Raw genomic sequence first — 12,103 nt, 5'->3', positions numbered from 1 at the left:
TCAATTAGAAATTGGAATATTTTCAAACTTTATATTAGCCATGCCTTATGTCAAGAGCCATTCTAAAAAACTGTTTCTTGCAACTTTTCTAGCAATAAACATGAATATAATGCTACTGTTCTGTATTGTCAAATTTCCCAAATCAATTCACACTTCAGGTAGATCTTTATTTTAAAAAGAAAAGAAAAAGAAAAAAGAAAAGAAAGGCACTCATTTAATCATCTTCATTGTATTCTTAACCAGTAAAAAATGAGATGGTTTTCCACTAACAAATGGTAAGAATTAGAGAATACTGTTAAGAAAATTCTGAAGTCAAAATTTACTTCGGTGGATTAAAGCTGGTTAGTAATTAGAATAATACAGATAGGCTCCTACTCAGGAACACCGGTCATCACCAGACCTTCTAAGAAAGCTGTGGAGGGCCCACCCCCAAGAAGCAGGCGCGCTCGTTTGGGGCAGTCACTGCTCCCACACTGCCCTTGGATAAGTCTCTCTATAGTAATTTTCAAACTGGTGGAGTCTCTACATCCTATATGGAGTTGCTAATGGCACCCTCTGAGATTCAGATGTAATGGGCTCAGGATAAGTTCAAGCATGCATGTGGCTACCAAAAAAGAAAGAAAAAAAGAAGTCCAAAAAACCAACCGAAACTCCACAAGTGACTCATAGAGAGCCAAGGCCGAGACACTGGTCTACTTGAGAATGACCTCAGGCATTCCTAACCACCATGAGGGTTAGCACGGTGGTCCATCTATAAGAGCCAGTGTGGTCTGTCACCCACACACACTCTCCTTACAATAGGAAATCTCTGGTAATCAACATCCCCCTTACCTCCCCACCTCGGGCACCCAGGAATTGGAACCCAATGAGAAATTCAAACCTTAAATCATTGCTTTATAAAGATGTTGAACCTTGTAACGAATGATATGTGGCCCACTGTGTGTTTACAGAACTCGCAAAGTATGCTTGAAAGGTAGCAAAAGCTATGCAGCAGTCACACGGGTGTCTCTGAGCTCCCCCAAACTCTGTTATGCAGCTAAAAGGGGCTTTAGAAATAACCTAGTATAATCTATATATTATAGAAGAAACTGAGGTCCTAGAAAAATATGTGACTTGCAAGGTTGGTGGCATGGGGGACAATCAGGACCAGAGCTTAAGTGTCTCAGCAGTAGGGTCTTTCTCTTTCCCTTTATACTGTGATCTGGGCTTTCCTGCTCCACTGTGGTCACGTCAGACATTCCCAACGACCAAGCTGTCTGGAAAACCCAAATGCTATATTCATCCCTGTGCCTGGCCCAGAGTGGTATGTTGTTTTTAAATAAAAAATAAATGAATAATCATCTTTGCTAGAATATAGCAGTATAATTCTTTTGAATTCTGTTTCTAAAAATTATGTGTTGAAAACCGCTTTCTGGAAAGGGGAAAATTTGTTCTTGGCAATGTCCTTAGGGCTACTTTTCATCATGTTTAGAAATGCTGACCTCAAAATAAACATGTGTTTTGCAATAGCTAGTTAAACATATAAATGTATGGATCTACATGTATGTGAGTATACGCACACATACCACACATACAGATAAGCATACTTCCAGCGCCCTCGAACTGGACCGTTGCTAAACTTGCTGAGCTCTTAAGACTATATAAAGGTAAACGAAAACAGCAGCCTTGCATGTGCAAATCCAGTTTTGTGAAATGTATTTAACACCCAATTAGAACCACTAGCCTGAGGTCAAGGAACAGAACATCTGCTTCTCTGGTTGCCAGACAGAGATGATGACATGACAACATTTGGGTGAGAAATATTCATTTTCCTCTGCGACCACAAACATGCTTACTGAGAGCCAGAACTAGCTCAACTGCCCAACATGAGGAAAACAGAGCCTATAAATGCAGCTTGTTTTTGACAGGGAAATCACTTTTAGGTCCTAAAGAAGTTAGAAGCGATATCAGCAGGATTTATCTATGACATCCCAAAGTCAAGCACTAATGGCAACCAGGAATGTGGTTTGCATAAGTGCCCTAAACACCATCAGCACAATTATTCGTTTATTCAACACACAGAAAGACCCCACTTAACAATGGTCTGACTTATAATTTTTTAAATTTTTACTTTAAGATGATATGAAAGTGATATGCATTCAGTAGAAACCGTACCTTGAATTTTGATGTTTTCCCAGGCTAGCGATATGTGGCATATCTCTTGTGATGCTGGTCAGCAGCAGCAAGCTGCATTCAGCCATGTGATCACAAAGGTAAATAACTGATACTCTACAGTGTACCGTGTTGCCAGCGTTTTTTGGATATTGCATTCTGAGCATGTTTAAGGTAGTCTAGGCTAAGCTATGATGTTCAGTAAGTTTGGTGTATTAAGTGCATTTTCGGCTTAATGATATTTTCAACTTATAAGTTGAGGAGCATTTGTATACTGAGTATCTACCATGTGCGGTTGGCCTATCTATACCCTAGGGACATTGTAGTAAACAAAAGTGGTGTAACTCTCTGCTTGCATTCTAATGGGCAGAAGCAAACAATTATTATGTTAAACAGTATGTTAGACTATGGAGAAAAAAGAGGAAAGGTGATAAGTGCTGGGAAGAGGTAGGGAAGGAGTTTGCAATTTTTATTAAGGTGCTCAAAGGAAAGCCTTGAGCTACTGAAAATTGGCTGTGTGAAGCAAAGACTTGAAGGCAGTGAAAGGGCAAACGTTGCAGGCATCTGAGGGAGGAGTGCTCCAAGCAAAGTTGATGTGATTCCTTGATATCTAAGAAGGCTCCTGGGCCCTTCTTAGTGGACTGAGTAACATCAATACTCACTGCCTCGATCATTCTTCCAAACTAACTTTGAACTCAACCACAACTAAGTCTTACTTTCAAAGTGGCTCCAGTGTCAGTACAATGTAAAATTGTTTGTTCCAACAGTGAAAAGAAGTACGTGTGTTAAATTACTCACTAACAGATTAAAAAAAAGATTTGAGGCTGTGTGATCTTACCACAGGGGTTGCTGTTACTGGAATCAAAACCCACATGAGTTACAGGCCAAGTGCCACATAAAGCCATTGCACTTCACTGTACTGTGAACATAGATTGTCTACTTTATCTACCTTTCTTGGGCAGCCATCTTGTTCAGAAGAAGCAATAAGTGTGGGTGCTCAGGGAAAGATGGCAGGTTATTACCAAAAGAACTCTGCTTATACCTCCTGTTGGTAAAGTTTGTGAAAAATCAGTATTTTGATGATTCAACTTATTATTCTTTGTATTTTCTTAAAGCCACATGATATAAGTCAAAGTCACTATGGAGTTGCTTCAATGACTTCTTTTGCTTTTAGCCCAAAGATTACTCCTAACACTCTTCTCTCATAGTACTGTCCAAACATTCATTCTATTTCCTTTCTCCTTACCTTGAATTGTAGTTAATCTGTTACATGAACACCTTCAAATTGAAGGGACACATTCACATTAAAACTAAAGTTATCTCAGGCAACCAAAATCTAAACAACAACTCTTGAGGTCTTGTATATTTTGTAAGAATCAGAAGACAAATTCACTCATTTCTATTTTGACCTTTAAAAGCCATGGTGGAAATGGTCCATGATTTTTGTTTGGATAAGGAGTAATTTTTCACCAGGACTGTTTCTGGCGTTTTGGGTTAAATCATGCAGCTCCGATTTAGACTGTGCTTAAATCCTGACATCTCCCATCCATAAATAATGATACTGCCACTTCTATATGATGTAACTGTTTTTGTTTGGGGTTGTGTGGGTTTTTTTTTCAGAGTGGGGTGAGGGTAGGAGTTGGCAGGTAGGAAGAATGAGTTAAATCAATCTATTATCTCTTGGTGCAGAATTCAACACTGGTTGTCATCTTTCAAGCACAGCTTTTGATATATTTCACATGCAATAACTCAACTTAGAAATCAAATATTCCAGTAAAAATTTTGTTTTTAAATTGTGCCAAGTACAAACAGCAGGAATGGAAGAATGAGTATGATTTGGATCTGGCTTTTCATATGCCAAGGATTATCTATGGTCAACCCCAGGACAAGGTATATTCACCATATCTTCTATTTATTCTACCTCTGACTGGAATACAAGGCTCATCTTATTAGTCTCTGCAACTAATGCTCGAATTAGAGCATAGTTCTGAAGTCAGCCACATCTGAATCACCATTTTCCTCTACTTGTAGCCAAATGACAAAAGAGCAACAGAAGCTACTCTAGGTATTTTAAAATAAAATTTTCATTTAAAAATTTAATTACAACCAATATTGAGACTTTATAAGTATTCAGAAACTTAACACTTTACATTTCTAGTCTCTACACTCAGTACTGTAAAATGAACAGCCTAAGAATGTAAACAAGCCTAAAAAGGTATTTTAAAAAATTTTTTATAACTATTAAAATTATGATGGAATAAATGCATATATTTGTATTTTTCCCTTATTATTGGTCATTTAATTCAATGCCACACGCATTACCAATATTTTACTTAATTACTATGGTCTTTGTCAACTAATAATAATATAATAATATAGCAAAGAGAGATAAAGAACATTGAGGGTAATAAAGGCAGTAAAGAAGTACTGATTTTAAAAGTAGCATATAATAGACTTGAATGAACTGAGATCGAAATATAATCTCAAGATAGAGCAATATGTCCTTAAAAATAGTGTGCTTCAGTGAAATTGAGCTCCAGAGTAAATCTGGAAGGCTTCTGATATATTACTGAAATACATATAAAGGGAAACAGTTGTTGAAAGAATTATAGCAAGAGAGTATACTAAATTTCATATCAGTAGAATCAGTAGACTATGTTTATTACTGTAGCATTTAATACATACTGAGTATATGGTGAATGACCACTGAATTCATCTGAGACCTATCTCTAAATACAAGAGATTTCTGATAAGAAAAATGTTAAGATAGCAAAAGGGATAAAGTAGTAAATATTCAAATTGTGTAGATTTAAATTCCGTAAACTGACATCTCAATAATAAGTACATTTAGAACCGAAAAAAAAAAAACAAAAACAAAAAACAAAACCTTTGAAAATTCTGTAAACCTAAGCTCATGTCTACTTGGACAGCAAAAGCACGGTAGTTCTTAGCCATTGGGACTGTGGTAGTTATTTCCTCGTTCTAAGGTTCTAGTTCTTTTCTTTCTAATCCTACTGAAAATTACTGGGGTGGGGGGAAGGGGAAGCAAGGAGCTGAAATCTGAGTAGGTTACCTCCATCTTCATTTATCCAGTAAAGAAAGAGATTCATAGTTCCAGCTTCCGTTATCTGATTATTCTCTCCATAGAGCCATAGAACCTGCTGACACCCGTTATCCATTGCTTCACATTGGGCAAAGAGAGATGAGCCATAATTCCTTTTAAGAAAGAGCAAACATACTGATCATGAATATATGTCAACCCCTACTCCCCATCTTCCATACTAAAATATTCAAGTCTTTAATTCACACGGGTATGTAGTCAATGTACTATGTTTTTAAATATGTGTGTATACACTCTCTAGTTTACGGCGTAACATTTAAAGAAAGTCATTAGAGAACCTAAACGATCTAATGGCACTCATTTGAGAGAGCAAAGTGAAATTGTAGAATTCTAACTTGAAAAGTAGAGATGTGAGAACACAGGTAAATAGCCAAGTTAATAACAGTTTAAAGTTATTGTGTTTTTTTCACCTAACAAGCAATATTACATGAATTACTTCATTTAAACCTCACACCAGTACTATGAGTCAGCCCCCATGATTATCCCAAAATTCAGATGAGAAACTGAGGCTGAGAAGTAACTTGTATCAAGTTACAGCAATTAAGTAGCAGAACAGGAAGCTCTCTTAACTGAGACCTTTCAATATATCCAAGAAATGCCTATGCCCAATGCCTAAATTCCTCAAAGGTGAGACAGGATGTTAAAAATCCTGATTTTAACCAAAAAAATATTCTGAAAGCCCATTTTTCTCAACCTGCACACCTCATCTTGGATTATTAAAAATCAAAAGAAAATGGTACATCTTTCTGGAATAATATTGGTAATATCTTAAATTTACTTTTTTTAAAAATTAAATAGAAAATTCTGGAGTATATTACAGGGTATGAATAGATATTTAAAATAAAACATGAGAGTCCTCAAATAAATGTAATGCTTGCTTGCCTTCCTCAGCCCCTGGTTCACTTTCCTCAGCCTTTAGAGGACATTTGCAAACAAGTTTGAAAGCATTTCCATATAAAAAGCAGGTCTAGGAAATAAACCCTTGACCCACCCTTGGACTATGAAGCCCCAGAAGTACACAGAAACAAGCAGTCAATCAAATATACAACAATAACTACTATAGTCTATGGCCATGCCACCCTGAATGGCCTGATCTCGTCTGATCTCGGAAGCTAAGCAGGGTCAGGCCTGGTTAGTACTTGGATGGGAGACCACCTTGGAATACCAGGTGCTGTAGGCGTTTAAAAAAATAAAAAATAAATAAAAATAAATAGAAAATCAATAACTACTATCAAGCATCAATGTTAATGTCCACAAAATACCCACCTAGGCCTTTGAAATGATCTCTTTTATGTCTGGGCAAGATTAAAATGTACAGTATTGTCTAAGTAAAAGTGTCAGTTAAGCATAAGAGCCATGTAGTACGGTGGCTATCTGCCATTTCTCATCTGTACTGCTTCCCTTCCCACTATGTTCGCTGTGGCCCTTCCCATGGAGCAAAGTCATTACACTTGGGTTGACAGTCGTAGCATCTTGCCTTGCACAACTGAATTAAAGGGTGGGCATGTAACCTAAGCTGCTCATATAAATCCTTCTTTAGTTTATTCACTCATTCATTTTAATCTATGGAATGTGAAAGATGTATTTCCCCCTTAAGAGGTAGTGGCATCTTGTTTGCTAGGATGCAGGAGATCTATTGTGTCCATGATTGCCAGCCCTCACAGAAGGCATCTGAAATAGGAGAGCCCTTAGCGAACACACAGATGGAAGCTATGACGAGAGATGAGGGGAGGAGGGAACAAGGAAGAAGGGAAGGAAAGCGGGGTGCAGGACACATACGAGAGCAAAAGAAACTTGGCAACACGATTTGAGCCCCGAGCTGACCTACTGCTCCCACCCTACTAATGTGAGCCAATCAATCCGTTTTCTGCTTAAGATGGTTTGAGTTGGTTTTCTGAAATAATATTGACTAATAATCAAAATATTCTAGAAAGCTATGGGAAATAGACATTAAACTATATGGCTATAGCAACCTGGGGCATGATGACATTTACTCACATCGAGGTAATATAAATTTAAAAGACCTTCAAAATACAGATATTAAAATGTAAAATTTCTGTTAATCTAAAGATGATACCATTCTGGTATATGAAGCTTTTTTATCTGTTTAATAAAATAAGTCAGATAGCCTTTATTTAGAATTGATGGTAAATAGGCAATAAATGAGTTAAATTATGAATACTTTTTAATAATGAGTATAAATCAGACTTTAGTGGGGATCCAGTAGGAAGACTACTGATTTGGGGCCAGGAGGCTTAGGTGCATCTCCTGCACTTCTACTATTGGGCTATTTTGTGAACTTAAGCAAGTCAGTTAATATTTTTGCCTCACTGAATTCATCTGGCAAATAAAAGTACGTGCTTTATATACTACATAGGGCTGTGTGTTAAAAATAAGATAATAACAATAAAAGCTAAGAAACAGATTATATAAACCTCGTATCCTAGTGAAATTAAGGTTTTTTTTAAAAAAAAACTATTATAATTGACTTTTCTCTAGTTCACAGACACAAGTGTTAAGATTTTACCATATTTGAAATAAATGATTTTCTTTCATAAGTAAATCCTCTTGATTAAAAAAAAAAGAATTTTCACAGTATGAATTATTTAGCTTTTGAAGAAGCTTCTAAAAACAAACACATTCTTTTGAGAGGTTGGAAGAATGAAAAACTATAGTTCATTAGCAACGTAAAGCTATTTGGGTAGGAAAGAGAATTAAAAACCTCAACTGTTTCAGCACACTGAAAGGAAAATGAGTTATTATTTGTTTGGTGCTTATTTTATTGATTATGATGTTCTATAGGTGGCGATTTTTCCTAAACACAAGTTTTTCTCAAAATTCTCTCTTAGCTATAAACTGCATTATTAATATTCACACAGTGAGTGATACCACACGGTACACGGTTTCCCTCCCACATGCTGCCAATATTCAGAAGAGAAACACATGGCACTGGAGGTAAGAGAAAAATGAAAAAGTGGGAAATTGTATGAAAAAATTTTAATATAATTTCAAATAGAATAAATATCTGGGAGATGAGATATTAAACACATCTCTCCAGAAGAGTAAATTGTATTATGTGAAATCCAACTGATTGTCCTAAGATAGAGTTCAGGAGGTGAAACAAGAAAGAAAGCCTCATAATAACTACAGTCTGTTGAGAGGTTACTACCTGCCAGGCAAGGCAGGGCACTAGGTACATAACCCCATTATTTCATTGAATCATCTTAATGCAACCCTAGATTTGATTATACTTTTGAGGATTTACAGGAAAAGAGGACTTAGCTGTGTAAGATCACACAAATACAAGCACATGGCTCCCAAATATCTCTGACTCCCAAACCCATGCTTTTAACTGCTAGGTTATAATACCACATTTACTGAGAGCTTTCTATATGACCCATGGTCCGAGGCGCTTTATATTATCTCACTTAATCCTCAGAGTTATGGTGGGAATTATTACCCTGATTTCATAAATGAGGAAACTGAGGCTTAAAGCAGTTAAGTAACATGAACAAGGCAGTTAGGTTTTTAAGCCAGGTCCTTCTAACTTCAAAACTTGTACTCAAGTGCAGAATGAGAGTGCAAGAGAAAAAGAAAAAAAGTTAAGGTGGGAGGGTGGGCAGGCCTAATTCTTTCCAAATTAACTAAGAACCTAAGAAATTGCTTGGGAACAAAGATGTTCCTATGATGAAAGACTTCATCACAGGGGTCAGAGCCAGCTGTCAAGCTCAGTGCTTCTCAACTCTGGGGGCACATTTTAAAAATTCTGATGCTCAGGAAATATGCCTGACCAAATAAACCAGAATTGCCGCCCGTGGGACCTAGGTATCAGTAGTTGGTAAAGCTCTCCAGGTGGTTTCCGTTTGCAACCACAGGTGAGAACCTCTGAGTAAGAACTTCAGCTGTGTGCCGTTGTATTATTTTTCTCACATATATTTAGAAATAAAAAGATAATATCTTGGATGGCTTCAAAACAGTGGAGTAATATTAGAATATAAAAATGCCTAGGGTGACATAGGTCCTAAAAAAGGCTTGGAAAGGAAACGTTGAATTAGTTCGGTTTAGAGAATAAGCAATAATATACAAATCTAAGGTTGCCACCAAATGGCCTCGGCAATTAAATAGGTTGATACTCAATGCAGAATCGTTTGTGTCCCTTGCACTTTTCCAGGTGGGAAGTATAGAAGTAGAGAGTTTTAGGATTTCTTGGAAACAATAGGTAAATGGGTTAAAAGTCCATCCTTTTGGATACTGCCTTCCCACTGGCCATTTTTGCTTTTATTTATGAGATTCAATACTTCCTAAGAGATTTTAAGTGAACTTCCATTGATCATGGTCCACTTGAGCTTAATGCGTCAAAGTATTTTTTTAAATATACTTTATTTTTCAGATCAGTTTTAGGATTACAGAAAAATTGAGCAAAAATTACAGAGTTCCCATATACCCTATTCCCCCACTTCAATTTCCCTTATTATTAACATCTTGCATTAGTGTAATATACTAGTTATAATTGATAAGCCAATGTTGATACACCTATTATTAACTAAAGCCCATAGTAATATTAGAGTTCACTCTTAGTGAATATAGAAAATATTAGTTTTTAATTGGCCTATAGTGATCATGTATTCTGTGATAATGCATTGTATTATCTTTATAATAAGTAACAAACCTGCCCACATACCAAAACTAAAGATTTTCCTGCAATTTCTCAATGTCTGCATGTTATCTTTTCCCTAGGTAGGTAGGGGGAGCTAGAAAGTAAGATTTAAAGAAGGAAAACTATTTTAAATTATTACTTCTTTGTGCATTCTAAGAGAAGTTTAACAAAATACAGATGTTATGCAGTGGTGCATATGAAGAAGTCTTAATGAGTAAAAAAAAAAGAATTAAGAGAGTAAACAAAAGTAGTTTCGACCTGGCTAGCCTAGGCCATGGGAAAGAGTGCTCTAAATAAGAAGGAAAAGTGACTTCTCAGTTTAATTAACTCCATTAGAATTTCTCTATCCATTGAGAGAATGCAGTTGTTGAAACTGGGAACAGGGATGATGGGACGTAGAATTTTATAACGTTTTTTGGGAAGAGGTTGGTGGGGGTGGGGGGCAGGGGCGGTGAGAAAAATAGACAAAGACTATAGAGGGGTCAGAGCCAGCTGTCACTGTCTCTCTCACATCCCAGAAGCACGTCATTTGACTCCCAGGACTTCCTGAATCTACATTTGTACCCAGGCCCAGAAGACGGCCACTGAGTCACCTTCCAGGACTGCTGCTGCCCCAGGTATGTGATACACATCAGCATTTGGTCCACACAAGGAGAAACCCAAGCTGGTTAATTCAGCTATTCTTGTTCAGCCACAGGGGTATTCCCCATTCACGGCCAAGTCCACCCCTGAAATTGTCTAACACTTTTCAAATGTTCTTTTATTTCCAGCCAGCTACATATGGCCTATGAGACTGGCCTGACAGAGCCAAAGCAGGGCTGTCCCTCAGCCAGTTGGCAGCAGGTATGGCTACAATCTGTGGCAATGAAGACAGCACTTCAGTGAAGCAGGCACCTTCCCCAGAGAGGGCTCCTTGGAGCCAAATGAGGGCCTTGCTCCCTCCCAGCACCAAAAGCTCTTTAATGCCAGACATTAGCCTGCAGCCAAAGGACCAGCATCCAGGGCAGTTCATTCAAAGTACTGATCCAATTCCTGTTTTAGTTATGTATTTTAATTCATGCCTATGCATAACATTCAATGTTTCTCCCTTACAAAGGGTCGCAGGTTATCCTTTAAACAACAGCACTTTTAAAACACAGAAAGCTAAACACAAAATGAAAATGAGCATTACAATGGGAATATTAACACATGTACTTGTATTGAAGTGAAGTGTCACCAAAATGGTCATGAGGAACTCTTTCCTTTAGACAGAAATGCAGACTGACTTACCCTCCCATCTTGCAGTCTCCAGTCCCACCTTTCCAGGCCCTTACAAATTTTGGATTGGCCCACAGGGACACTGGATTAAAGTTTCCTCTTGAAAAATAAGGTCCCACCGGGCTCAGGATTACAAAGATCAGGGCTTTGGTAGGCTTCTTGACTCCAAGAGAGGGCTGCAATAAAGTAAAAGTACACACAACTCTTAGTTTAACATGTAGATGCCAGTCTTAAAATCTAGAATAGATCTATAACTGTCTCCGAAAAGGGCCACCTAAGGACAGAGACTGTCACTTCTAACATTGAGTCACATAAATCCTTTTAAGAAGTCTTTTTAGAAGAAAACACCAAAAATGGAGTATTTAAGTTTCATTTTGCTTTGCTTTCTGAGTTGTTTTGATTTTAGAGGAAAAGCAAATGTCTCAATTTTGTTGTTGTTGTTAGTAGGGTTTTTAGAGAAGTATATTTTTAACAACTAGCTATATAACACCTTTCCATGTTGCATTGGCTAGAAATTGAAAAATGGAAGAACTCCGACATGATTTTAGTCTTTGGGGGTGAAACATAATATTTGCTTCTGTAACTTCCCCTTCTGTTTTCAGACTACTGAATGCTTAGTTTAGGACATGGCAGGGCCTCCAGCAGGTGGTGTGGGTAGGGGAGTGTGCCATTACCAGATCTCACTGTGACAGGTACCAGATAGCAAGTGTAGCTTCACTAGAGGCAAAGACACCAAACAAGATAAACATCTCCTCAAAAGGCAAAGGATGAAGGATTCAGGAACTTGTCTCATGAATGACAAAGACAGAAGATGGCCTTTCCCACAAACATTCATTAGTCAACACTGCAAAATCATACAAATTCCATTTCAGCACAAAAGCAGTTATAAGTAATTACTGTCAGTTGTTAAGGAAGAA

General features: G+C 37.4%; 1 protein-coding gene and 1 pseudogene across 2 annotated transcripts in view; one reads left to right on the top strand and one right to left on the bottom strand.

The window, feature by feature from the left end:
- The window catches only part of BCAT1 (branched chain amino acid transaminase 1), a 74,962-nt gene that overhangs the window by 13,909 nt on the left and 48,950 nt on the right, over positions 1 to 12,103 (bottom strand). For both annotated transcript variants that reach the window (XM_039882486.1, XM_039882485.1), the window contains exons 6-7: positions 11,199 to 11,362; positions 5,225 to 5,367 (exon numbers count right to left, since the gene is read on the bottom strand). In XM_039882486.1, the coding sequence (XP_039738420.1) occupies positions 5,225 to 5,367; positions 11,199 to 11,362 (307 nt within the window). The remainder of the gene's footprint in view (positions 1 to 5,224; positions 5,368 to 11,198; positions 11,363 to 12,103) is intronic.
- LOC120618827 (uncharacterized) lies at positions 6,335 to 6,452 on the top strand (annotated as a pseudogene).

This window comes from Pteropus medius, unplaced genomic scaffold (genome assembly GCF_902729225.1).
Source record: "Pteropus medius unplaced genomic scaffold, Ma_sr-lr_union100, whole genome shotgun sequence".
Taxonomy (NCBI): Eukaryota; Metazoa; Chordata; class Mammalia; order Chiroptera; family Pteropodidae; genus Pteropus; species Pteropus medius.
Note: the sequence above shows the minus strand (reverse complement) of the source record. Positions and strands in the feature narration are given on the sequence as shown.